We start from the raw sequence: 27858 nt of genomic DNA, 5'->3' as shown, positions 1-27858 counted from the left end.
GCCAGCTCAAGCCCTTTTCTGTGTATCTGGAAAGGGTTCAGTTAAAGAAAATCCCTTGTAAGTGGAACCTGCTAGCTTTGATCCCGTATTCCTATGTGTGTTTCAATCTTGCTTAGATTGCAGAGCCTTGTGAACACCAATTACGTTTCACATGATTTTACTAGGTGTTAAATTGCCCGTTCCCTAATAGAGAGCTACACTTGCCGAACATCGGCTGCCAGGTGTTAAGGTGGGAGTGATCAGCAAGTTACAAACCAGCTGTGATACCAGCAGCTAGCTACCTGCTTTGTTACCCCAAACGGGTTGTTATTCAAAACTAAAGCTGCAGCTGTTCTTTCTTTCAGGCTGCTCGTCTGAAGAAGTTGAATTGAACAAGTTCTTGTAGTGGGGAGCACTTTAATCTCAATAATGAAGAAAAGCCGCAGTGTCATGGCAGTGACTGCAGATGAGGTACTTTTCTTCAAAAACGTGTTGTGCTTTTTCCAATACTCTGTGAAAGGTCAGAAGTCTCTTTTGTCTTTGTATCAGCTGGTTTTGCTCCAGTGACTCATTGATTTTCTTAGAGTTGTTTGCAGTTCATGCGTTAAGCAGTAAATAAAACAAACACACTGTGAATTCTGAAGAGTTTCTTCTTTGCTCAGTGTTATAATGCTAGGTGAGAGCCTGGACATTTCTGTGTCTTAGGAAACTCTGTTCTGGATCCCCTGTCTGTGCATGAGCTGCACTTGTATGCTTAATAGCTTCTATGCATACAAGTTCAGCATCTCTTGCTGTGGTAGTTGCTGAGCATCTAATGCGATGATGCATGTTATTCCATTACTATGCTTGTTAATCGTCATCATGATCTTCTATTAATTAAAAGCCAGTTCCCGTTCTCTGGAGAAATGCATCAGTTTGTAATGATGGCGTGATAACTACAACATTAATTGCCTTGCTTGTCACAGCTGGGGCCCTCCAAAAATGGAAAACCACAGAAATGTATGTGGAAATACAGGGGAGGAGTAGAGCTTAAGAGCATCCTGCAGCACTCCTGCAGCAGCTGAGTGATTCTTTTACATTCTTAGAGCATATGTTGTGTTGCTTTGCAGTCAGTTTGCCTGCACCTGCTGGTAGTGCTGCCACAGTCCACTCAGTCTTTGCTGATAACGAAAACAGACACCTGATATCTAATGGGAACTTAAGAAATGTGCAGCAGTGTGTTCTAAGTGATAACAAAGCAACTGAAGTCTCAAAAAATTACTAATAAAGGCCGGTGAAGTGAGACCTTCCACAGAACCCCTTTCTGGGGTTTTTAGGAGTGTTTTGTCTGGAATTTGTGCTGTTTAAGAGCAGGATTTGAATCTGAAGCTCTCTGGCCTATTTTTGGAAGGACAGCAGATCAAATATTTCAACTTCTGCCTGGATGATTTTGATGCTTTAGTAACTTTGTGAATCTGTACCAACACGCCCTGAAGGACCTAAGGAGTCATTATGGGAACTTCACCAATCATTTATTTTTCAAAGCTCAGAAGAGTGGGGACAACAGAGAAGAGATCAAAATTCAGAAGCAGGCAGAAGAGTAAAAATGTAGAGGTTGCCACATATCTGCACACCTACTGTAATAACCCTTCAGCTTCAATCACTGCACAGTACAGAAATAGTCTCATTGGAATTGAGCAATTCTGTTGGACTAGCTGAACTCTACAAGACCAATACAAACAGCCTTCTTGCAGTGCTCTTCTTGGAAAGGCTGACAACCAGTTCTGTGATCACAGGGGCATAGAAAGAAGTAGAAACTCGCAGAGAAACAGAGACTTTCTTTTGGAAAGGACAGGCTTAGGCCAGGTAGCCTCGCTGGAAGTTCTCTCGGAGTTAGCTGGTGGTTTGGCATGTATCCAAACTCAGTGCTTTTGTAACCTTTCTTTGCCTGGTGAGCCGTCACAAAAACAAGAGGCAAACCAAAATGTTTGTGCTGTGGAGAGGAATCTTGTGAAAGATGTTGAGTGGAATATTACCAGAAAAAGTTCATGTCACCAAAGTGACCTGGATGATTCAGCTAGGTTAGAACGGGGCTGAATTTAGCTTGGACATGTTGCAAATGGATTTTCAAGTTCATTCACAACTTGATAAAACAGTGCAATGCAGTGCAGTCAAACTCTGCCAGGATTTTTATCCAGTTATGTTTTGTGAGTAGCTGTACCTGTAATACAGAACAATTGCACGTGGTTTATTCTCGTGGAGGAAACCATTTGTTGTCTGCAGAACTTCAGTGGCTTTTCTCTTTGCAGAATGCTCTGGATTACCTGGAGTGTGGGCTGAGCAAGTCCTACAGTACTTCCAGCCACGCTCTGGGCATAGACCTCTGGAGAGGAAGAAGGTGCTGTTCTGGCAACCTGCAGTTACCACCACTGTCCCAAAGACAAACAGAGAAAGCGAGGACACCTGACAGAGACATCGTCTGTAGGCCAACAACTCTGCCCTTGTTGGCACCTCCAAGTATTGCAATCACCACTTACCAAGACTGGTAGGTTATTTTCCTTTGCTACAACTCTCATGCTGTTGTTTATTTGGGGACTGTTGTTTCTTGCTGGTGTTTTGTTGTTTGTTCTTTTGTTTGTGATGGTGGTATTGCTTTTTTTTTCTTTCTGAAAGGCACTAAATAATTTATTAATTTATTAGAATTGTTAATAATAATTTATTAGAATGTCTATCAGCTGGTGCATCGTGGAGTGACCTTTACAGAGTAATTGTCCTTTTGGAAACCCTGCTTATGTTGCAGACCTCTTTTGTTCACTTTTGTGCATCTCCAAGAAACTTCTGTGCTGTAACTTCTGATTCTGGAGAAGGGATTTGTGTCATTAGCTGTTCACCCACAGAAGAGTTTAGGATGGTGTAGAACTCTTCTGTGACAGATCCAGGCCTTGGCTTCTGGGCTATTTTCTTCCAGGTGTTAAGAAGAGACTTTCTTTGTTAGGAAAAGGCATTAAGTCTAATGTTAAGCTCAAGAAAAGTCCCAAAGAAGCTATGGGAGTGCTGATTAAAGGGGGCAGGGCAATGCAGAGAGTTGAGTTCCAATACAAAAACTGAATTTTAAGTGTAAAAGCAAGGGAATTCATCTGGAGGCAGGGAGGGGAAGACAAGCTGCAAGTGGTCACGTTCTGGAATTGCAATGGTAGAGTTTGATGGCAATATAAAGCAAGAAGTCCAGCTTGCCATATGATTCTTGCAGTGGCGTTGCAGTGTGCTGTGAACGTTGTCCTCTCAGCTTCACGTTTCAATAGCACTTTGGGTTCAAGGTTTTACGTACTCTGCTCTCGATTTTGTTTGCTGTTGCAAGGTGTATTCACTTCATTATTTCATAGTCTGGATCTGGTTTTAGCTTCTGTTAAGCTCAGCACTCAGTCTTCAAGTCCAGCATTGCAATTTGCATTTGAAAAATGGTAGAGGACATCCTAAATTAATTTGTTACGGTACTTTAAAAATGATGCACTTAATGTAGATGAGATACAGAAATCAAAGAGGAATTAGCAGGGGCTTCTGTTCTATATTTGCATTTAATTACTGTGAATAAAGTTAATAAGAGTTTGTAATTTCAGATGGATAGCCCGTGGTTGGTTGGCTCACCTCTTATGAGCACGTTGAGTGTTCTCTTTCGTGTGTGTGCAACAATTTGTAATCCTGTCTGCAAGGCAATGTGGAGTCTGTTCATAATGTGCACTTTTGTAACGTTGGTCTTTGCATAAACCTTCATCCATGACTTAAAAAACTGCAAGTAGCAGCAGTGAATTGATGATTAGCTTCATCACAACACAAGAGGGCAATGCTGTTCCTCTCTTCCATCACAGGAGAGTCAGTGCAAGGGAATGGTGTCACAGGTGGCACATTCTGGAACGGCACACCAGTCAGAGAGAAAGCGCTTCTCAGTGGCACTCAGCTTACTCCTTTGTTGTTATTAATCAATAAGCAGTTGGCTTCTAACTAATTAATTTCAGCTCCTGTCCTGGGGTACAGTCCTGTGTGAAATACGCCCCGGAGGCAGCTTACATTTATGTAAGTCCACTCTGCGTCGTTGTGTTGGAACAGCCTTGGGATGATGTGGGCATTCAGAGACTCAGTGAGCGGGCAGTGAAGTGGTGGGAAAATTTCAGTGTGATAAACATAAAGTGATGTGTGTGAGCATGAAAGAATGGTAACTGCAAAATATGTTACTGCTCAGGAACAAGATCCTGGGAGCAGGAGAGAAGTCTGACGGCATGGCACGTTCATGCATGTTAGTGGTGGAATAAAGCACATCAAAAGTTAAGGGTTGGAAGGAAAAGTGGAGGATAAAGTAAGCAACAGTGGGACCCTGTGGTAAGAACCCATTATTCAGCCAAATCTGGATACAGTGAATGGTTCTGGCCTGTTTCCGTTTCCCAAGGTACGGTCTGGCTGTAGCTTGCAGGGAATGAGTTTGTTGGTGCTGTTACAGAGGTGAATTTAATGGAGCGTGCGATGGGAAGCCCTGCTCTAAGTTTAAAGGTCAGGGACATCTGGGGTTTGTACAACTAAAATGCTTAAATAATGTAGGGCCCGGATCTGGGCTTTTTGTCAGATAAATCTTATGCATCTGCTGTAATTTTTTTTAACATTCCCTTAGTATGATATATATTTTTTTTCTCCTGAGTCTTCAGAGTTGTGGGTTGGAGGCTCTTTCTAGAGGAGACCAACGGGACTCATTCAGAAGCATGGAGGCATGGAGAAGCCTGAGCACTCTGCAAGTTGTTCTGTGTGCAAAACCCCAAAGAGAGTTGTGGCATGCCTTGTTATTGTGACATGAAGCCTAATTCTTTGAGATGCCATTATTTCATCTGCCTGTTGTGCACAGAGAAATCATCTGATTGGTCTTTTTTTTTTTTGCTGACTGTAAGACTACGGAAGGGCTTTCCAGTGACACAAGCTGACTTTCTGAAACACAGATTCCTCATTACACTGCCATACTGGTACGTCTTCAGGAGCACATGCAAAACCTCCGTGAGGGACATTGTCCCTGTCACGTAGAGCAAATGTGATGGAAGCACGGCTTTCCGTGGGCATTATGCACCAGACAAAGAAACCACTTTGGTTTGGGCTTTTGTTTCCTGTTTGTGCAAACCATTGTTGTCTTTGTAGAAATTTATCATCTCGAACAGAAAAACAAGAAGGTAGTTTCTGCAGAGGCAGGAATAAATCAAAACCCCATCACTGAAGGATTGCTCTGAGCAGGAAACGCTCGGAAGGAGTGGCCAGGGATCTGCCTTTGTTGGGGTCAGTGCTCCTGCAAACTCCATCACATCCTTGGGAAAATGTGTGCTGTGTGCCTCTTTGGGGCATGCGTTCTGCTGAGCCGCTCTCTACCAGTTTCTCTGTGTCTTTCTAGTACAAAAATCTCTGCTGCACGCTCGTTATTGAGTGCTTGTGCTGGAATGCTGTTGCTTTCTGGTGGTTTCTTCAAACACTTTCTTACCTCTGTTGCTGCAGAGCATTTTGCTCTTTGGGCTCTGCACTGACCTGAATGCCAGATGACAAATGTCTCTGTCATCAGATGAGATTTCATACTGAAATCCGGGGAGGGATTTTACGTATAATAATGTATCTGTTGTTCTTCCCAGAGCAATTCTGGAGAGGCCCCACCTGTGCAGTGCAGTGCTTTTTGCTAACTGCTGGGGTATTCATCTGAGTGCATTACTCTTAGGGAGGGTAATGGGTGGGCTGAGATGCCTCTAAAGGAAATAATTCCACTACAGAGTTCTGTTGGTGGAAAGCTGTGAAGACAAATTGATGGCTAAGAAGGAAAAAAAAGCACGAAATCAATTCCAAACAAAGAACTCAAACCAACACCCCTACCCCTGTATAGCCAAAAGATCTCAGCTGATTTCCATCAGCACTTGCTGGGGTAAGCTGAGAACCTAAATAGTTGTGCTGCCTGTGGACCAACTGTAGGATGCCAGGAATTCAGGTGGGATTAGTTCTGATGCAGATCATGGAGCTCAGGTGGGGATTTGGGAATAACCACACGCTGTGCACAGTGCTGTATGTTACCAAGTTCTGCAAAATCTGGTGTAGCAAAGGAGAACATAGCCAGATGGTGTTACAGCAGCGTTACTACTTTGCTTCCTTTCAAAAAGACAGGTTAGGGGGAATTTGGTTTGGTTTGAGCTTACAGAATTCATCTGCAGCATCAGTGCTGTGCCACTCAATAGGCTGAGAGTGTGCTGATGGAGGAAGCACAGCCTGATTGGAAGAAAGGAATAACAGGGTTCAAGTAGAGAATGTGTTATCTGGAAGCAGCAGAGGATAAGGTATGGCTGATTGCTTGTCAAGTGTTTTCCTGCTATGTTTTCTTCAGGAATTGCCTTACTTCTGCCTGCCAGTGGTACTGCAGAGGTAAGCTGTGTGAGCTGGGCCGTGACTTACATAACACTGCCACTAAGATACATGGGAACCTAAAAATAAAGCTGCTCCTCAGGGTGTTTTTGCTCTTTTTTTTATTTTGTGAGAACTGTATTTTCTTGAGGCCAGTGCTGCTGTAAGTAGCAAAAAAATGAGCAGACTGGAACCAAAGCAATAACAGCAAGCCGGCTGTGGTGTAATAGCATTTTGTGTGGAAATGGCACAGCAGCCCACGTACAGAACAGCTTTTGTAAATCATACAGGGGAAGGAGTGTACAGGATACAGGTCTGCAGTGGCAGTCTGACTGCAGGAGCTTTACAGCAGCTTTGTATGCACACCCCCTGTATTTTCATAAGGGTTGTTACGATGTCTTCAGCAGCCCTGTGGTGTTTGTGATAATCAGCGGGAGGAACCAGGCTGTGAGCAGTGGGCTGGGAGCAGTGCAGAGCATCCAAAGCAGCCTGAGCCTTTCCTCAGGGCTGGGGTCTGTCCCAGGCCCCTGGGGGCACCTGCAGTGTTTGTGGCAAAGCTGTTGTGCGCTCCATCCCAAAGCATGAGGAGATTGAGGCAGCTTTACGAATTCGGTGAGAAGTTTCTGTGCTTAATATAAAGCACACCTTTTTAGGTCATAGAGCGTCTATTAAACCATGGAATCCCCAAGGTTGCAAAAGGCCCCCAAGGTTACCCAGCCCACCCACCCACCTACCGCCAGCATTTCCCACTGAACCACGTCCCTCAGTACCACATCCACCCCTCCCTTCCACACTTGCAGGGTTGGTGACTCCCTGGTCAGCCCATTCCAGTCCCTGACCGCTCTTTCAGAGAAGATGTTTTTCCTACCATCCAACCTGCCCCTCCCCTGGCACGATGTGAGGCCATCGCCTCTCGTTTTGTCACCAGTTACGTGGGAGCCAGGAGTGACCCTCACCTCACCACAGCCTCCCCTGAGGAGCGATGGAGCAGTGAGGTCTCCCCTGAGCCTCCTCTGCTGCACACGGAGCAGCCCAGCTCCCTCAGCCACTCCTCACAAGGCTTGTGCTCCACGCCCCACATCAGCTTCATTGCCTTTCTAATATGCGTGGTGTTAATTATGCCTCACTCGTCTGTCAGAGCCAAACGAGAACTCTGAGGTTTGAAGGAAGTTGTCTCTGACAGAACTGGTTGCTATTGGAGTCTTTTCTTCTAAAGATTATTATTATTATTCACAGCATACGTAATTAACCAATTAACTGTAGTGCTTTGTGTGTTTGTGAGCTTGTGTTACTGTTAGTCATTCACCAGTGGCCAATTCTAGGGCTTGGTTTCTTCAGAAGTGGTTTTATGATGCAGGAAATGATCAAAATCTGGAAGGAAATTGCATTGGGTGCCTGCAGTACTCAAGCTTCTTCTCCAGGTGGTGACAGTGTGCAGCAGATGTGATGCAAAGTTAAGTGCAAAACAACAAAATTCGGTGGGATTTGGGGCAACAGAGTCCAAGACTGCATGCTCAGCAGAGATGCTGTGCTCAGCTGGGTTTGGCCCCTGTGAAGTTGCTGTGCTGATGGTAACTGGCCAAGGGATAGGTATGGGAAGTTAGGATGGGGATGGGTATGGAGATTTGCTTACCCTGTGCAATAGGCTGAAGTCTCGTTTCTGACATTATTTCAAGTACAACGAGGTAAGAACTGAATAAATACGCTGCAACCCAAAAATAGAAGAAAAAAGAGATGAGCTGCCTTTCCATATGATGTAGAAAATATAAGCCTAGAGGGGGAAAGAAGCACCTTATAAGCACACTTCTGATTTTTGTCTATATTTAAAAATATTTAAATCGCAGAATGGTTGAGGTTGGAAGGGACCTCTGAATGTCATCTGCTCCAAACAGTAAATTACTTGTGTAAATCACATCCTGTTCTCTTGTGCTAAACCAGGATCAATTGCTCCCATTGAACGTGCTTCCTGTATCTCAAAAGCCTGTGCTGCATTTCCATAGGGCATGCGTGCATCTGGAAAAGGAGGTCAGCTCTGTTCCTCACAGCATTCTATGTATTCTATGGGATAAACGATTTTTAATTACACTGTGCTGTTTCTGGACAATACATATGGTAGTGTAGTTTCATAAAACAGAATTAGTATGATTGACCTGAGTTTCTTCACTCTGAGAAAGATATGAGTGTTGACTGTGAATAATCGTAAAGGATTTCAGCTGTTGAGTGATTTTGTTTGCTTGCTCTTCAGCGAGCTTCCTTTGAAATCTTATCTGCTGCATTTAAGCATTGCTCAGTCCTGGTGTTAAGCTCTGGATTTCATGGCCTGGAGAGCCAGGAGCCCCTCCAGACAGGATCTGAAAAAGCTGCAAGGTTCTGTTGTGATATGCTTACAGTGTCTGCTGTGCTTCACAGGCATCTCCTGAAAAGTTCACTGTGGTTTCCACCTGCTTGGGTTTGGCAAGGTGGTGGGCAGGGGATGTGTGCCTCGTGTGGGAAGGAGAAAAGCCTTTGGTTCTGCTGTCCTTGGTGTCCCCTGCCCTGCTCTGATCTCCAGCAGTAGGTCGGTGCGACTGCACGCCTCGTGCTGCACGGGTCATTTGTCACCTGCTTGTCACTGACTGGTTTTCTTAGCATGCAGGTAAGTGGCTCTGCTGCCTGTATTTAGATGTTGCCTGGTGCTGTTGTTTTCTGAAGTTCTTGGATAGATTTTTGTGTTTTGATGTTTTCCAGAAGTCCTGAATACGATAAATACAATTTATGCTTCAGATAGTTGGTACAGAGGAATTTTAAGAAGAAACATAACATTGGGTTAATCTTCAGTTAAGGAAAAAAAACTTACCTTTCCCTGTTGTCATTTCTTACAGTGTTTCTTTTTGTGCACAATTTATGTTTTTGCAGTGCTACATTTTCCTTAGTTTGCATTTATTAGATTTGTTGGCTTTTCCTCTGCTTATAGCATCCCCTTTTAGTTTGACTTGCACGTGGAGCCTGCTGGTTCTTTGCAGCTGATGCTGAAGGCTGCGCTGCAGGCTTTGCCTGGAGGAACTCGCTCGCAGCAGAGGTAGCTGAAGGCACACAGAAAGGGCCCTGAATGATTCAGTTATAATTATACACCTCTATCCAGAATGAAGTAAGACAGCATGAAATGTATCTAGAATGGAAAGAAATGAGTCACCATTAATTAGCAAAAGACAATGAAGCTCCTGAAATATTATGTTCAAACTTCGTCCTCCCCAAGAATATAAAATAAATGGAGATTATGGAAATACAGCTGATAGAAAAGCTGAATCAGACAAGAATTTGACACAACTTTCTTTTATCTTTAAACTTCTGACTAATGATGACTTCATCTGAAAGGAAAGATCAAAACCTGCTTGCTTTGTTCCCTGGGGAGCCACCCTCCTGTGTGCAGCAGATCGCTGGCGCTCAGCAGAGCCGTGCTGGATGGCACATCATCGCTGGCACATCGGGTGGTGGGCTGCTCTGTGCTGCCCTGACAGCAGCGTGGCTGTTTGAAGCGTCGATGCGAAGGTGTGTAGAATAAGGCAGAGCTGTGCCCTGCAGCGTGGGACCTGCGCTGGCTGTGGCACGTGCCTCTGTGCTGCTTCAGTGCTGCCTGAGCTCTGGAGCTTGGTGTGACAGAACGTGTGCATCCCGCTGCCAGCACCCAGGCCTGCCAGTGCCACTGTGCCCTCCTGGGCCTTGCGTGCACATCAAGAGGCAGAGGACTAAGTTGTGAGCTCCTTGCAGTAGAAGGAGTCCAGTGTTGCATTAGATGAGAAATTAAGGAATGGAAAGAATGAGAATACTTGGGTTGTGCTGGGATGCACATAGGAATGTTCTTTCCCATGTCGTGCTGTCTGTTTAGCAGCCCGGCTGCTCTTGCAGCTCTGCTCCTGCCTGCTGCATGGCTGGGAGGGTAGGATTCCATGCACTGTGCATTGTTCCCAGCCAAGCTCAACAAAGTCCACTTATAAATCACATTTCTACATACTTGTAACCAAGCTACGAGATCAGTTCATTAGCAACCCTCTATTATCTCTGGTCTGTTATGAATGGTTCTTCTGATTGTGAGACTCCCTTGAGATACAACTGCTTCTGCTGCCAAGACATAAGAAACCTGTTTGTTCTGTTGGTGCTTGTCCTTCACCATTGGATTTGCTTGTCTTCAGTGGCTGTGGTTGGTGCCAGGTGGTGATGCGAGGTGAGCCGTGCTGCCAGCCCTTGGGGGCTCATGTCACCTGCCTGCCACTGCCTGTCAGTGCCAGAGGCTGTCGTGCAGTCCATAGAATCGTTTGAGTTGGAAGGGACCCTCAGAGGCCATTCAGTCCCACTCCCTGCAATGAGCAGGGACACCCACAGCTCCACCAGGTGCTCAGAGCTCCATCCCTGACCATGGGTGTCTGCAGGGATGGGGCATCACTGCCTCTCTGGGAGCTCTGCGCCACTGCCTCACCACCACTAGCGTAAAGAACTTCTTCCTTATAACCAATATAAATCTCCCCTCTTTTAGTTTGAAAACATTTCCTCTTGTCCTGTGACAATAGGCCCTGCTAGAGTCTGTCCACTTCTTTCTTTTAGCACCTGGTCTGTAGGTTTTGGGCTGTGAATTTACTCCTCTAATTGAACTGTAATGCATAAAGGCAGTATGTGAATCCTGACTGGTGCACAATGCATTTTGTTCGGTATCCAGACACCAAAACTGAAGGCTCTTGGCCAAGCTGGAGCTTACAGCCTTGTAGTTGAACAGTAAGCGTGGCGAGCTTTACCTCTCTGCATTTTCGTGGGGGAACAGCAGTTAAAAACAAACGTGTGCTGTAAACTTTATGCTGTTTAATTTGAGAGACGATAACCTGTACACGGACTGAAACTCAATACAGTAACCCCAAGTCACTTGGGTGCAAGCTGGGACACTGTTTTCTCAGTCAACTACAGCAGACTGAAGAACCTGAAAGGGTTAAGAGTAAAGTACCGGAATAGAGCAGTTTCAGATTAACAGTCCTGCTTTGGGGTCCTGTTCAGCTGTTGCAGGTGAGGTTGGTAATGGAGAATTGTTCGCTCGTGGGAATGACTTAAATCCTTTATCTGAAAGGAGGAGGGGTTTGTCCAGGGCCAAGCGTGCAGTGTTGGCCCATTCCCATTGCCCGTGTCAGAGCAGAGCTAGGCAAGAAAACTGAACTGTAATTTTTCTTTGCCCTGGCTTCTTTTGCTCTCCAGTCACCACAGAGGTTTCTGCCTTTGAAGAATAAGCTTACGTGCTCAATTCACTTGTGAAGCATTAGTCTATAGCTCTGAAATCAGAAAATAATCTAACCTAATGCAGATTGTTCTGACATATGTGATTACTCACTAGGGATAATACAGAAGGCAGTTAGAAGTTCTCTGAGATACATTCTAAATCAAGCGCAAAGTTGCTAAGGAAGTTACTGTTATGAGCGCCATATCTTACATCATTCCCCAGGGGTTTATAATTCGTAAATGTATCTCCTCAAATGTAGCTCCTGGGAGGTAACAACAAAAAGACACAAGAACAAATAGCGTGGTAGTGCCATAAGAAGCCGTGCTTTCTGTTGAACTATGGGAAAGTTCAAGGAGCTCTGCCTTCTGTCCATCCACCTTGTGAGCGCTGCTCAGACTGCTTGATCTCGAGGAGCAGCCCCGTGTGCTCAGGCGTGCTGCCGAGGGCTCTCCAGGCGTCTTTCTTAGAGGTAGTTGGTTATTCTGTGACCCACCGAAATGGATCCTGGACCTTCCTCATCTTGCTAGAGGTACGAGGTGTTGTAAAGGCTTAAAAACTCACAAAGTCGCATGCCAAAACTGCAGTACTTGGGTGCTAAAGCAAAAACCCCCACACCAGCTGCCCGCTAAATGAGGGCTGATCTGCTCGAATGCAACTGGATGCTAATTAATTGGGAAGAGCTCAGGAGGCCTTCAGGGTAGAGCGGGTCCTGCTCAGCCCTTGGGAAGCGCCTAGACGTGCGTAATTTCTTTGTGCTGCTGTCCAGACTCTCTAAAATAAGGACAGACTTTTCTAGTCGCTTCTTTCTTTTGCAGTTGGCTCAGCTCTTGCTCTGCAAACGTAAGTGTTGCTAGGTGCTGTGGTTCTGTCTTCTGTGGCCATTTATAGCGCTCCAAAATGTCACTTCCAAGGTCTGTGCAAGAATTACTGGTGTCAGCCCCTCAAAGGCCCCTAAATCTGTGGGAATGGAGGTACAGAGTGTATGATTTCAAACTATTGAATATAGCAAAAACTGATCTTCCGATGGTAATGTAAATTGCTGTGAGTTGTAATTATTATTTTTGCCCCTTCAACGCAGGGAACTTGTCTTGCAAACCAGTAATTAGTGATGTATTTCTGCCTCTCGTTCAGCATTTCAATTTTGGAAACATTCAGGAAAATACAAGAAAAATCCTCAAACATGTCATTTAAAGTTTTCTGTCACAGAGCTTTTGAGAGACCATCTTTTAGAAGCTGAGCTTGTGAGCCAGCAGACGTTGCAACTGAGTGAAGGCGAGGAGTGAGTATGAGCTTTGTACTTAAAAAGATGAAAAGAAAACAAAACCCAAAGCATAAAACCTCCCACTTGTGGGCCCAAAGGACGGGTTCCTGTGCTGGGCTTCTATTAAGGACATTATTAAGGGAGGGCTGGAGCAGTTTATTGCATGCAGCTTCCAGATGATGTTTTTGTTGTGACATTTATACTGTTATTAAGGACTGGGTTTGCTCTGCTTTCTTTGGAAGCGTGGTTGCTGTGCTGTGTTGGGGCTCTCCTCCTCCTTGTTGTAGGAAGTTGAGGCTGGTGGAGCTCATCTCAAATTAGGATGGTGAATTCTTTTTATTCAGGCTAAACAACTATTTTAAAGCATCAGATTTTGGTGTGGTGGTTTAAAAATGTCAATCATAGGTATATGTTTAAGTAGAGCACGTCTTCGGCTTTGCTGCTTCTTTGAATGGAGCTAAGAGCGAAATATGGATTAGGAAGGGTAGAATGACCTAGCATGGGTTAGGATGGGTAGAATTAAGCAGTGTAACATCTGCCCCTAATGCAGTCAGTAGCGGAATAGACACAGCGTGCATCTTGGTTGTGGTGGAAGGGAGGTACGGAAGGCACGCTTTACCACCTCCCCTTGTGTTGGTCTCATCCTCCTCCTCCTTAGGACTGCGTTCACCTCTCTGAGCCTCTGGAGCTCCTCTTAAGCACTGCACCTCCAGCCCATCCCTGCCCCGCGCTTTGGGCAGAAATCCTACAGCCCTGAGATGGATGAGAGGCTGGGGGCCGTGCTGTCACCCTGCCGTCACCCTGCTTTCGGAGTCTCTTGAAATACCTCGCCTAATTTATATTTTTAGAATGGCTTTATTGGCAATAACATTAGCATTGTCCTTTTGGGATGCTTTGACGTGTAGGGACGCAGCGATGACCTGCGTTAGAGAGGAGCTTCCCAACTGCTGGTATCGAAATGGGCTGCCACAGGGCGTGCTTCACGGGAGGATCATCCCCTTGCTACTGACTGCAAGCGCTGTGAAAAGTCACCTAACTAAAAGTTAGCTCTTCCCTTCCCCCTGAAGCATGCAGGGCATCTCACAATCACTTCTTCCCTGACGTTTTATTTTATCTTGGCAACTCTGACATAGAAACAGGTAAAGAACAGTGCTGGTGTAAAGAAAATGTATGTTTTCTTGTTGCTTAGCAATTGTGCATGCTCTCAGCAGGGTGAAGACCAGCCCACGATGAGGGTTGTGTGCTTGACAATATTGTTTTCCATCTATATCAGTTATTCTATTAAAAAATATTAAACTCTTGTGCCATTCTAGGAAGGTTGCATGAAGAAGCACCCAAATAAACTTTGGAAAATTCCTTAATTTCCCCTGCTCTTCCAAGCTCTTTCTTTTTTCCATTTGCCGCTGCCAGGCCCTTCTTTAATCATCTTTTCTGCCTCCATCACTCTTCCTTTGTATGACCAGTCGCTTTTCTGATCAGAAATGCCTTGTTGCTCATGGACTGTCTTATCTCAGCGCTCACATTGGTCTCTAAGGGCAGCCAGGTCTTTGTGTTATGTCCTCCTGTGTCACACTGCATGAATTCAGGCAACAGCAAGATGCCTGTTGGCCATTTTTGCTTGTATGGGGGGGACCTGCAGGGGCTGAGCCTTGTACCTGGCTGTTCTGTCTGCCCTCGTGCCCTGTTGCTGACTGTAACCTCAACAAGAACAGTCATTTTTCAGAACTGCTGCCAGCTTTATTCTTACATGTGCCAGTTACTTCAGGTCTCTCGAGATGTTCTCACCTCTTCTTGGCTTATCCTGAAGGCGAGCAGCCTGTCTCGATGGGATTCCCGTGCTGATGTTGGCAGTGACAGTACAGACCGTGGCTGTGTGCAGTGTGCCAGCGTGCAGGATGGCAGCCCGCACAGTGAGCTCAGCTCCCCAGCAGGTCCCAGTGCTGCCGAGCCCTGCCAGATCCCCAGCAGAAGGCGCGTGCTGTGCTCGTGGTGAGCTTTCAGAACGCTCTTGGTTATGTGTCCTAGACCTCAGCATGGTGCTGTGGTTGGCCAAAGCAGTGAGTGGTACTTGGCTTTTTCATCCCTTATGCGTGTGTAAGGGTTACCTCTGCTCCTGCTCTCCTTTTCCCACCTTGCTGGCTTAGTCTTCCTTGTTTTCCTTCACTCCATCAGCAGCATTGGCACGCTGTACTGCAATGTTCTCAGTGGGGTTGGTACCTCATTACTAATTGATGGCGTCCATATAATGAGAAGCACTTCCTAAATGGACACTGCTTGTGAAAGAGCTCTGGGTTCAGGTAGGGAAGTACAAACTCGGTATGAGGAGCGTGCTGTGGTGCAGCATGCTTTATTGCAGAGCGCTTCTAAAGGATGAATTCCCCTTTTTTCTCCTTGCTATTTCAGCAGCTTAATGAAAAGGCATAGAAATACTGTCTCTCTAATATACAATATATTCTCATTGCAAAATACCTCATTTTGGTTCCCAGTGAGTTAGAAAATTCTTTTCTTTCTTGTCTGGAATTCCAGATTCTAAGCATTTGCATGACTTTTATTTCTCATCCAGATTGCTTTCAGGCTTCCCTTTGTCTTTCCCTGGCTGTCAGTGCAGTGGAGATGAAGCACAATGTATCACAGTCTAATACGTCATAGCTCCTGAAGCATTAAATGTTCCTGTTCAGCTACTGTGTAAACTGTAAACCTCTGAGCATCAGATAACACTGCAATTTGCAGTGTCCTTAGGTGATGCTCAGGGAGATTTTTCTTCTTCTTTTTTCTTGCGACTGTGAATGGTGCGTAGCTTAATGGGCACGGTGTCTGGTGCCTGGTCTTTCTATGGAGAGCCTTTTGCTTGATGCTGAGAAAGGCATGCAGATGCTTTTGCAGAGTGTTTTGGGATATGACTGAAGAGAACCCTGGAACTGCAGGTGATCAGCTGTGTAACTGATGGCACGCTGTGCACTCAGCCTCTGTGCGCACATCGGAGGGCCGCCATCCCCTTCTGCCTGGGGTTCTCTTTCCTTTCTCCTCCTCCTTCACAAAGAATCCCTGTATTTACATTTAAGGCTCTCCTGGTTCTGACCAGTTGAAAAGATGCTTTCTCTCTCTGTCAGCATCTCATCTTTAACTTCCTTGCACCTTGTGCTTGTGGGTTTGGTTTTTTTTCTTGCCTTACAAGTACAAAAGTTGGTTTTGTGCTGTTTATATCCAGAGCAGATTTTGTTGTTGTTTCTACATCCCCAGATGGCTTAATTTTTTTGGAATGAACGTGCCCTGTCCAGGCAGCCCCTGCTCACCACTGCAGGCTGGGGGGCTGTTGGTGCTCAGCTGCCCATCAGCCAGACACAGGGTGCCAACGCACAGCGCCGCTCTCAGCTACATCTGTGCAGCTGCATCTGTGCTGCGTGCATTCTCACAGCCTTTGTTCTTGCAGAATGTTATTTGTTGCTTCTCCTTCTTCCCCCCCCCCCCCCATTTGCCTGTTTCAGACCTTCTGCTGTGTGCATCTCTCAGTGTCAGCGCCAGAGCCACAGCTCAGGGCCCCTCTGGCCGTACCCGACAGCAGTGGCACAGCCCCCAGCTTAAGGCTTCAGCACTGCATGGGAATCCGACCCGCTCACAGTGCAGGATGGAGCTGAGCAGAAGCCACTTGTCAAAATAATATCGAGCCAATAACACGCCATGGGTGGAGCTACTGCGGTAATGCCTAAACCTAAATCTGAATGGAGACCTTTTTGTTCAGCATCCTGGGTCTGAATGAATGGCGCTACCCGGCTCGCGGCAGACGCGGGAGCCCCCTGATGTGCTCAGCGCCCAGCCCGACACGCAGCACTGCTCTGCTGTGCAGGTGTGCGGAGCCGAAGCGCCCTGTGGAAGGGGTTCATCAGCAGAGGGTCCTGATGAATTTTTCATGAGCGGGCTCGCGGCTGAATGAATGCAGCGAGTGTCGGCGTGCAGCTCGCGGCCGGCCCCGTCTGCAAGGAGGCTGCTGACACACAAACACGCTGGCGCATTTTCAGGGGGAGCGCCGGGCTGATAAAGGCTTTTCTGACAGCGCTGGCTCGCCGTCCTCCCCTTTCTGCTGCTGTTGCTCCAGGCAGCCTTCGCGTTTGGAAGGCAGCCTGGTGAGCGGGTGGGATAAGCTCTGCCGATTTATCAACGTTTTTAATCTGCGGCGATGCCCGTGTGATGTGTTTTTGTTCTGCTTTCTGAATGGTGAGAGCATAACGTCTGAACTATGACGGCAAGAGATTCTTCCAGGGAACTTGCTACTCCGGAGTCGGAGATTTACATCAGGACTTTCAAAGAACAGATGCATTTAGAACTCGAGCTTCCCAAGCTGCCTGGGAACAGACCTACGTCTCCAAAAATCTCTCCCCGCAGCTCTCCAAGGAACTCCCCGTGCTTTTTCAGAAAGTTGCTCGTGAACAAAAGCATCCGCCAGCGCCGGCGCTTCACGGTGGCACATACGTGGTAAGCTCTGCTCGGCGCCGGGGGGGTGACAGAGCCACAAAGGTAGCTGTGTTTTGGGCTGAAAAATGCGTTGGGATTCGTTCACTGCAAGAGTTGGATGAATAGAGCAGAAGGCAGCCCAAATGTCTATAAGGCAGTGCCTCTGCGATTGGCATTCAGCTGCTGCTCCCCAGCGTGCATCCAGCCCATTACTCCCCTGCGAGGTGGCTGATCAAACAAAGAGGCAGCCAGGAACTTTCCCGGGCGTTGCTGCTGCCGCTGGGGATGGATTTTGGATCCCCCAAGGCACGCTCTGCCTTTGCACCCATAAATGACGGCGCAACACAGAGCAGGCTGGGAAGGGTCCTCCTGGGGCTATATCCTGAAAAGGGCTTTAACTTGATGCGAGTGCCTTCTGGCCATTGTTACCAGCTTCAGATATCCCTTCTTTCAGCCATTTTTCACAGAAATTCTGGCTAAGAGCTGTGTTTTCCTTCCAGTTGCTAACCCCCAGCATGCCACTGCAGTTCATGGTGAGCTGCCCCTGGCCGTCAGTTCTGCAGGCTGAACCACGCTGTAAACAGAGAGCCAATGCACGGCTCTGGGAAACTTGAACAGTCGCGTTGGTTTGTTTTCTAGATGGTGGACCTTGGATAGTCCACCTTTTTAATTCCCCAGCTGTCTGTAAATATGCACTGGGTAGCTGTGGGACTTGCACCAAAAACTTTCATTAACAGGCATTTTCAAATTGTGCCCATACAGCCTTGTTAATGGCCTTCCTGTTCTGCAGGGAGAAGCAGAGGAGGGAGGGCTGGGCTGTCCCCTGAGCTCCATGTGGGCCGGGTGCTCAGCATACCTGAGACAGCCCGATACCATTGCTGTATCTGCTGCTTTTGGAAGCAGAATGTTTCCAACTGGGACCACTCTGCAACGCTCTGTGTGTTCCTCAGCTTCCTGCAGCCTTTTAATTGGACATAGGCAGCAGTGTTTAGGTTTGTACACCTGGGTTCCTCCTGCAGCTGTTGTCTCTCACTGCACGGTACTGGGGGGTGCTGCCCGTCCTGCCCTGCTGGTTTGGCCTGAGAAACCAGGCTGCTGGGGGTTAGTGGGGCACCCAGTGGGCTGTCTGTTGTCTGGGAAGGCAGTGAGTCTGTGTACACACACACGCTTGGGGATGTAGCTGATAATCTCTTGGATCAGTGGAGGTGGGATTGTTCTGAGTTTGTTGTTTAACAGAAGGGTGGAAGGTTCTCGTGCTCTTTCTGTCGGAGTTTCTAGAATCAGGTTCTGAGTTGCACATACAGCTTTTAACCTTACAGAAGGAAACTGCTGTAGAAATGATGAAAGTTGCCTTGGCAGGGAGAGGTTTCCAACATGTTTGGGTTTGTGTGCGGGCTGAACACAGTCGGGGCACAGCAAACTCCAGCGTGCTGTCAGCTTGCTTTATCATCTTATGAAACAGGAGGGAATTGGCTCTGTAAGTGTGATGCAATGTTTGTTAGATCGTCTGGAGAGCTGTGCTGCACGTGTGCTGTGAGCAGGGCACTTCCAGCAGGGTGGCTGCATCTGCTCATTAGCTGCAAATCTGTTGTGCAGTGCAGAGCATCCATCCATCACCTGTGCTGCGCAGGAAGGCCGTTTATGTAAGGTCCCTTTGTGCGGAGCGAGGACGTGTGGCTGGGTAGGAAGGGCCTCAGAAGTAATGCAGACCATGCAATGATTAAAAGGGAATTAATCCATCCTTCTGCAAATCACGTAATCTTTAACTTTCATAGCGTGGTGAACAGGAACTTCTTCTGTATGGGGATTAGTGGCATGGTAAATGATGATGTTTCACCACCTTTATCCGCACTGCTAATCTCATTACTTGATGAATCTCCTGTTCGCTCTTCTATGCTCTTTATTTTCAGTTTTCTGTCTTAATTGCTCTGTTCCTTTGCTTTTTAATCCATCATCCTTTCTAGGCGTTCTCCTTTTCTAACTAAACGCATTTCAACTTTTTTCTCCTGATGAAATCTGTCATCACCATTCCTCTCCTGTATCCAATTACTTTTCAGCAGCAAACAAAAAAACAAGGCCATAATTCAAACACTTCTGTGCTCAGAACGTTCCCCCCAGGACCCAGTTGTCACGACAGTACATGACCAACATGTCAGCTCAGTGCCCTTCACCATCTGCCACCGATCCCTGCCTGCCTGCCATCGTCCCATCACGTGCCATGGCTGCTGCTGCTGTGCCCAGTCTTTGAATACCTCCTCCATAGAACCTAGCAGTACAGGAAGTGTTAAGCCTGCACTCTTTTTCCTCTGCCAGAGTCCACAGGTCTGATTCTTCCATCTGGCATTTTTGTCCTGAAGATGTTGAAACCCCCATCCCATTTCTTCCTTTCTGCAGCCAGCCCTGGTACCAGTTGCTTTTGTTGGCTTTTGGGGGGAGAAGAGCAGGCAGCAGCAGAGGTGAGTTGCTACATGGCAGCAGCCCTCTGAATGCAGAACGTGCAGGGCAACACTTGGAGTGCTTCCTGCAGAGAGGGGAAAGCATCTCCACGAGACAGGGGGATGTGCTCTGTGCTCAGCATGCCCTGTCTCATAGCATCCTGCCCTGAGCCCTCTTTTCTTCTCATCTGCCATCTTACTTCCATCAGAGCTATTACCATCACCGTGGTGCCACCCAAAGCAAGGCTCTTTGCAGCAGTGCCCTGCAAGATCCAAAGTGTCTTCTAAAAGGCAGAAGCTCTTTTCCAGTGTTCTCTGCTGCTTTTAATTGAGTTTTCTTTAAATATTTATCTCCAGTTTTATACTGTTTATACGGTTTAGATCACTTAGTTTAATAACATACAGTCATCAGCTGTGTTCTGATGAGGAATAACATTTTAACAAAGTGTTTTCTTAGACTATAATGTTTATTGTCAAATTAATTTCTATCTCCCTTTTGTTGGTGTGGTGAGTTTAGGTGAGTTCTTTGTTGGTAGCAGTTAGCTATGGAGTAAAGAATGCACAAGGTAGGATGGAAATGGCACAAAGGGGTCCTGCTTTGTTGTTTTTTTTTCTTTTGGTTGTCCTTCAATGCAATTGAAGTACCGACACATTTGCTTTCTGAGGTATACTGCAAAATGTGAATCATATGCTAGCCTTATTTTTTTTTGAAAACATGATCTGTTTTCATTGCAAAATAATCTTCTGCGGTGGAATTTATTAAGTTAAATAGTATGGCACAATCCAGTCAGAGGGGTAGCATTTGAGCTCGTTCCAAGCCTGGTGAATAACAACTGATCTGTTTAATTACTTGGAGCTGCACGACGTACTGTGGGCACATCGCAGCTATCAGGAGACGTAGCGCTTTGTTTTGCTTTCTGAGCACCGAGCTTCTGGAACCAACTCATAAAGCCTGGACTGGTGGCAACCACCACTGCAACAGTAGCTCAGAAAATTCCCATTTTGGAGACGGTCTGTAAACTTGAAATTGCTGAGGCTACCGAGCGCTTATGAGACTCATTAATCTCCTCAGTCATTTCTTCACAGAATCCCAGGCTGGTTTGGGTTGGAAGGGAGCTTAAAGCACCCCCTGTCCCAGCTCCTGCCACGGGCAGGGCCAGCTCCCATAGCCCAGGTGCCCATGGCCCCATCCACAGCCTTGGGCACCTCCAGAGGTGGGAGGCCCCCAGCTCTCTGGGCGGCAGGGCTGGGGTCTCGCTGCCCCCGTGGTAAAGCATTTCCTCCTGGTGTCCTCAGGACCCTCACAGAGCTGCTTGGGGAAGAACAAAAGGGGCCTCAGCACGAGTCCTGTTCTAAGCTGAATTAGGAGCCGTCTTTTGTTTTGGAGGCAAAGGTGGTGGGTCTCACCATAGCCTGTTTCTGTCTGAAAGCAGCATATGATGCGATTTTGGATGCATTTCAGCTTTGCTGTATATGTAGCAGGATGCGTTTCCCTAGTTCCAAAGTTGAATAGCATGCTTGTCTTTACTTCATGAACAGATCTGGTTTTGTTTTTCACTGGCTATTGATACAGCTTCAAGCCTCTGTTCATTTGAAGAAATAGGCAGACGGATAGGCAGATTATTCTCTTGCTCACTGGCACTGGACACATGAAGTTGCTCTGTTATCTGTTGAAACTCTGAGGAAAAAGGAAACTCGGAGGGAAAAAGATGGGGAAGGACAGGAGGTTCTCTTTATTTCTGCTGAATGCATTTTTCCACGCATCCCAAGTTCCTGAGCAACAGCCATGGACTGGCAGGGAAGGTTCCAAAGGACATGGAAGTGAGCAGGGCTCATGGAACAGCAGACATGAGCACACACAACAAACCCAAAGCCTCTGGGTAGTCCTTAAACTGCCCTGGCAGCCTGCATTGCCTTGCAGCCTTGCTTCTTGGTGCTGGAGCTGGTTTCCAGTGGTGACTGATGAGGCACGCACGTATCTGCCACATTGCTTGTGTGCTGTGGGTGAGCTTTGCTGCACAGCCATACGTTCCCTGGTTTGTCATTGCTTTTTATCTTTTTCAGCTTTTTTTGTTCGTTTGTTTCTGAATAACCCCAGCTAGCTCTCGGAAATGATTTCTCTGTGTTTCACTTCTGTTACCCTACGTTATCTTACTGGAACATCACACTGATTCCACAACAGTGACATGTTCCTTTGTCTCCCAGGGCAGGTTTGGGGGTAGTTTAACAGATTAGGCTGTAGGTTCTTCTGTAATTATCGTAGCACAAGGTTTTTGCAGCAGTCAAATGGGAAATGCTCCTGGCAGAGGTGAATTACAGCAGTGTCACAGAGAATGCTCTGCTGGTGCTGTGATGGGCAGATTTGCAAACATAGATCTGGAGAAACAGAAAGAGGAGAAGAGGTTGGGGAAGTTAAAATGTGAAAATTAGAGTTGCTCTCAGTCTCCTCATGGAGGACGTGAAAGAGATGCAGAAGTAAACAAGCTGAATGCTGCTGAAGGGGTGTGATGACTTTTAGCAAGCATCGTGCCGTTCTGCACAGCATGAACGTGTTTGCATCCATGTTCATTATGCCTTCACATTCACTGCTTGCCTTTTCCACGCTGCTGTCTGGTGTGACAGAAAGCTCAGTGCTTTGCAAATCAGTGGGCAGCAATGCTTGACATCTGTGAGTCTGTACAACATAAGGCTATAATATCAGGCTGTAACTGATAGTAAATATTTAAGGCTGTAACTTAACTGATAGTAAATACAGTGTAATGCACTGGCATAGCGGCACAGGCGGAATGCAAAGCTGAAATGAGAAGACTGATGCCAGAGCAGCTGATAGGGTTTGGGGTAAAATATTGCCCAGGTAGTAGTTTTACTTTCCAAGAAATGCCTGCAGAGGTGGAGTCTCTGCTTTCAGATAAGGCTCTGTCACTGGGAAGCACTGTAAGAAAGAACAAGTTCAAATGTCTTTAAGGTTTTTTGTTCTTTCAGCACTGTGAGTGGGTATTGCTGAGGAACACATCAGGCATTAAGCAGTGCAGGAATAAGACTGGAGACACAGCGACGTGTTTAGCAGTGTATTTATTTTTTTGTTGTTAAAATGGCCTGTTTTTGTTGTGGGCGACAAGTCGTAGCTCCTGATGGCCGCGTCTGTCCTCGTGCTGTGTTGCGCTGCGGTGTGCTCCTGCCTGTTCCATTTTCCACATCGCTGCAGTAGGGTGCCTAAGCAGGAATCAATCGGGCCTGACCCAGATTGCTTTGGTGTTTTGACTTCCCAGTAGAGTGGGAAAGTGTGGAAGAACTCAAAGTGAGCGGGATGGTGAAGGGCTGAGGGGGTGAGGAGGAAGGATGCTGAGGGAGGAGGAGGGGACAGGCACTGTGGATGTGGTTCTTTTGTTGCTGCAGTGATTTGCTATGTTGGGAAGCTGCCTGCTTTGCTACTGTCTAGAACTCGTTTTACTAGAAAAAAAAGCTTTCATGGGTAGAATTAGGATGCCTGCACTCAGTGCGACTGAATTACCTTTCTGTGGTCAATAGAACATTGTGTAGAGCCCTTCTGCTTTTCTTTCTAAACAAGAAAGCTGCATTTTATCATGATGGAGCAATTAACTGCAGCTTTCTCCGCAATAGGTTGCGATGCTACGAAAGAAAAACATCTGCCTGGCAGTTAATGGAATTAAATGGGAACCAGGTTATCAATTTTTAGGGAATGAATCCGTGCTTTTGTGGTGAACGAGCTCCTGTTGCACCCTCAGCAGCTCCGTGTGCAGCTCAGTCACCGTGCACTTGGTACCCAATGCAACATGGGCAGCCCGCAGGAAAGGAGAGCCTTATTCTGAGTACAGATGTACAGCAGGTAGATCTGTATGTTTGTGTACTGAATAATTACCATTCTGTTGCACTGTACGTTTGTCTTGTTAATAAAGTCCGTGCGGTAACTTGTGTTCTGTTTTATTGATTTCTGACCTGGGTAGCTGTCTAGGCCTTGGAAAGGAAAGCGAGCATGTAGCACCATCTGAAAGCATGCCTCCCCAAAGGAAACATAAAGAGAAATGAATCTCATTTTATCAGCAGAGGAAAACAGGAATCAAGTGGTATTCCTCTCAGCTCAGACATGGCTCTGACACTGGTACAGGTTGTCCAAGTGCATCCAGTTACAACAAAAGGTGCTTAATGAATAGTCTCCTTTTATAACACTAGCGTGTAGTTCTTACCCTGGTCTCACAGTATTTACTGTATGGTTTTGAAATGCACAGAATACAGTCTGAAAGCAAGTGCTTGCTCCTTGCCTTGTCAGTACATAAAGAACCTCAGTGTGAATTGGAAACGTTCTGTGCTGCTCCTTCATTTCAAACAGCTTTAATGAACCCCGCTGACATTGTGCATATGCAGGTAATGACTGCATAATGATGGACAACTCCATTAGGTTGGAGGGGAAGTTTTCTTTCATAACAGTAATGCAGAATTAGCTCTCCCATTTTATTGGGTTTGTTATTACCAAGATAATTGCAGGACCTGGATCTGCAGGGAGCTCACTGCGTTCTGGAGCTCCTGCCACAGGAAAGGTCTGCATCCATTGCAAGTGCTGCAGTTGCTGTCCATCAGCAGCAGCTCGTGCTGTCCTGGCTGGGCACTGTGAGAGCAGCTGCTGGGACCAGAGCCCAGCGTGGCTGAACAAGGCCAGGCTTTGGGGCGCTGCCCCGTGCTTCCACCTCTGACCGTCGCCTCTGAATGCTGCCTTCGTGTTCCGGCCTCGGGGAAGTTTTGTCTGCTCCTCTCAGCTGAGGACCAGATGTTAGTGAGCTACACGTTTATTGCCTGCGGGTGACGGTGCCTGGTGAATACACTGCCAGCCTCAAATGGCGCATAAGGCAGCCATCTACGTTTCAGAAATGCAGATTTCTGTGAGTGTGCAGGAGCCAGGTGAGTGACAGATTAGTCAGACTTCAGTGCCAGCTTTCACGATCTCTATTAGATCATCTGTAAGAGAATGGAGTGCTTCTTTCCTGCAGACTTGAAAACAGATATGCAGACTATTACTGTTTAAATGTTGCAGAAAGCAAGATGGGGGAGTGATTTACCTGCCTAAGAAAGTAATATCAAGTAGCTGCCTATCCTGATGCTATTCATACAGCACTGCAGAACGTAAGAGAAAATAAATGATATTCATGACATACGTTTCTTCCTAGCTCTTGCTCATCTTCAGGAGCCTGAATTTTATCCTGAAAAGTCAAGTTCCTGTGAATTCTCCTAGCAGTATCACTTGGTTCTGAGATACTTCTTGTACTCTGGCAGAAGTATTTGCTTGTTACATAAAGGCACATGTTGAGAAGCTCAGCTGCAGCCTAGGGCTGCCATAGCCTTACGGAAGCACCTGTGTCCAGTGGCCCAGTGCTGTTGCTCTTCCTAGGTGTTACTCTACCCCCTGGAGTCTTTCTCTGCCCAGCATCTCAGATGTAGTACACAGTACTGATGCTTTCCTACGAATAAGCTAAAAGCGCAAAGATGGTAATGTGATCTTTTGGCTTGGATATCTCTGTCTATCTCTGTCTTGAGAGCAGCTCGGCAGAGAAGGACCTGGGGGTCCTGATGGACGAGAGACTCAACATGAGCCAGCAGTGCGCTCTGGCAGCTCGAAAGGCAAATGGGATCCTGGGCTCCATCAGGAGAGGGGTGGTCAGCAGGGACAGGGAAGTGATTGTCCCTCTCTACTCGGCTCTTGTGAGGCCCCATCTGGAGTACTGTGTCCAGGTGTGGAGCCCTCAGTACAAGAAAGACATGGAGATTTTGGAAAGGGTCCAGAGGAGGGCGACTAAGATGATCAGGGGGCTAGAGCACCTCCCCTATGAGGACAGGCTGAGGGAGTTGGGCTTGTTCAGCCTGGAGAAGAGAAGGCTGCGGGGCGACCTCATTGCAGCCTATCAATACCTGAAGGGAACCTACACCCAGGAGGGGAGTAAACTCTTCATAAGGGCTGACAATAGCAGGACTAGGGGAAATGGATCCAAGTTGAAGGAGGGAAGATTTAGGTTGGATGTTAGGGGGAAGTTCTTTACGAGGAGAGTGGTTAGGCCCTGGAACGGGCTGCCCAGGGAGGTTGTGGATGCCCCGTCCTTGGACGTGTTCAAGGCCAGGTTGGACGGGGTCCTGGGCAACCTGATCTAAATGTGTATGTTTGGTGGCCCTGCTAGGCAGGGGGGTTGGAACTACATGATCCTTGAGGTCCCTTCCAACCCGGGTGATTCTGTGATTCTGTGATTCTGTGATTCTGTGTCTATGTTGTCATCTGTTGTTGCAGTTTCACATAACCTTATTTTAGTACGCTTTTCTCATTTGGGCATATACATTTCTGGGAGACCTCCTTACCCCGCAACCTGGAATGCATTCCTGTTCTTACCAAGGGCTGCTCATGTGCAGCTTTTGCAGAAGCAGAAGTAGCAGCATAATGACCATCAGTATGGTATGAGTTAGAGCCCTGTTTCCCCTCTGCCATAAAACCAAGCTGTTTTTATGCACCGCAGATGGAGACACCTCTCTGCTGCTGGAAAAATGGCATGGCGCTCAGCGTGGGGTTTGCGTGGCTTGTGTTAATGGCTGAGTGGTTGGGAGTCCTACTGTAGGAATTGTGACACAGGCATGGGATTGGTTGAAGATCTAATTCCTGGACATTAATGAGTGCTCATTTAAGAGGTTCTCAGCCCATTTACCTTGATCCTCCTCTCTCAAACAAGTTAGATGGGGAGGAAATTGCAATATTTGTATAAAGAACAGATGAGGCGGATAATCCTAGGGAGGCTCGTTTTTCATCAGCATTCAGTTATTATAACAATGAGTACATTCACAGTGTATACAAGGGCTTGGATTTCCAAGAGCTGTCACAACTGCAGAGCTTTTAGCACCTTTATTGTGTGTCCTGGTGGTGTGCTGTGCCCCGCTGCGTCCCCTCCATCAGCACGGAGCCTTTCCCCGTGGTTACTTCTGATGTGGTTTACTTTGGGATGGTGTATTTGCTTCTGTTCTTATCTCAGTTTCCCAAATTCTGGGTTTTTTTGGGGGGGGGACAGATGTGGAATCACAGGATACTGTGGCTGTAAGACATGTGCTTCCCAATTTGAAGCATGCTGTCCCTCTGCATGGGTTGCAGATAGAGCATGGTGGTCTGCTGTCAGGTCAAGTGGACGGTGCTCTCTGCTTTAGTATTCCTGCAGTGGTTGGATTAAGGAGGAAAAATTCCAGAGCAAGCGGTGATTGTATGCACCAAACTGATCGCTGTAGGTTAATGATGGCAATCCCCAGATACCAGTGGTTTTTGAGGCTGGGTAAAGCTCCCTTCTCCTTTAGTCACTGTGCCCTTGTAAATCTAGCCAAGGTCTGCGTTGTCAGATGGGATCCCCTTAACAAACTGCACTGGGAGCTGTTGGAGGCCAGGAACATGAAAGCAAGTGGCTCTTGTGTTGTCCCTCTGGATTTTTAGGCTGGCTTGCGTCAGGCCGTTGGTGACTGAGCCAGCACTCATTGAACATATCCATCTTGGGGTCACACAGTTGTTACAGGGCAGCCCTTTTTTCCACGATGCTGAGCTCCTTTGGCTCTGTTTGATGTAATAATAAGGAAGGAACAAACGAGAAAAGACGGTGCAGCATAGAGAAGGCAACACCAGAAGATGCAGACTGGAAGAGCAGATGCAACAAGAAGCCCACGCTTCCTTACAGACATGGCTTTGAAATAGGCTTCTCTGGAATGCAGTGTCTTGGCAATGTCTGTATGTCTAGGCTCCATTATCAGCTGCTGTCTTTTAACTTAGAGAAGGGTTAATCGGTCACCTCTATCCATATACTGATGTTTCCTCACACTCTTTTGCCTATGAGAGAAGCACCTTCCTAAATCACCGAGACCTAAGCTCTGCCTTGCTTTTTAATGAGAATGAAGAGAATCTGCACTACTGTCGTTGAAAATTGCCTCCATAAGGAAAAAACATTAATCTCTAAATGTCAGGCTTTGCTATTTTTACTGCATATCCCCCCAAAAGCTCTTGTGTTGCTGTAAGCATTCCGGATTGCAGTGCGCAGCATGCCTGCTGTAGGCAATCAGTCCCGTTTGTCCTGTGCTGCTGCAGGGAAAGA

At 46.8% G+C, this 27858-nt stretch overlaps 1 protein-coding gene across 3 annotated transcripts in view; it reads left to right on the top strand.

Moving 5' to 3' along the window:
* Positions 1-408: 408 nt before the first annotated feature.
* PDE4B (phosphodiesterase 4B) overlaps positions 409-27858 on the top strand; it is a gene marked incomplete at both ends in the record, with an annotated part of 124533 nt that continues 97083 nt past the window's right edge. For 2 of the 3 annotated variants that reach the window (XM_079535567.1, XM_079535566.1), the window contains 2 exons: positions 409-450; positions 2268-2503. In XM_079535567.1, coding sequence (XP_079391693.1) covers positions 409-450; positions 2268-2503 — 278 coding nt within the window. Of the gene's footprint in view, positions 451-2267; positions 2504-17094; positions 17331-27858 lie in introns of those variants that run through there. The other variant, XM_079535568.1, reaches the window with a different exon arrangement.

Source organism: Tetrao urogallus (assembly GCF_951394365.1).
Source record: "Tetrao urogallus genome assembly, chromosome: 5".
Taxonomy (NCBI): domain Eukaryota; kingdom Metazoa; phylum Chordata; class Aves; order Galliformes; family Phasianidae; genus Tetrao; species Tetrao urogallus.
Note: the sequence above shows the minus strand (reverse complement) of the source record. Positions and strands in the feature narration are given on the sequence as shown.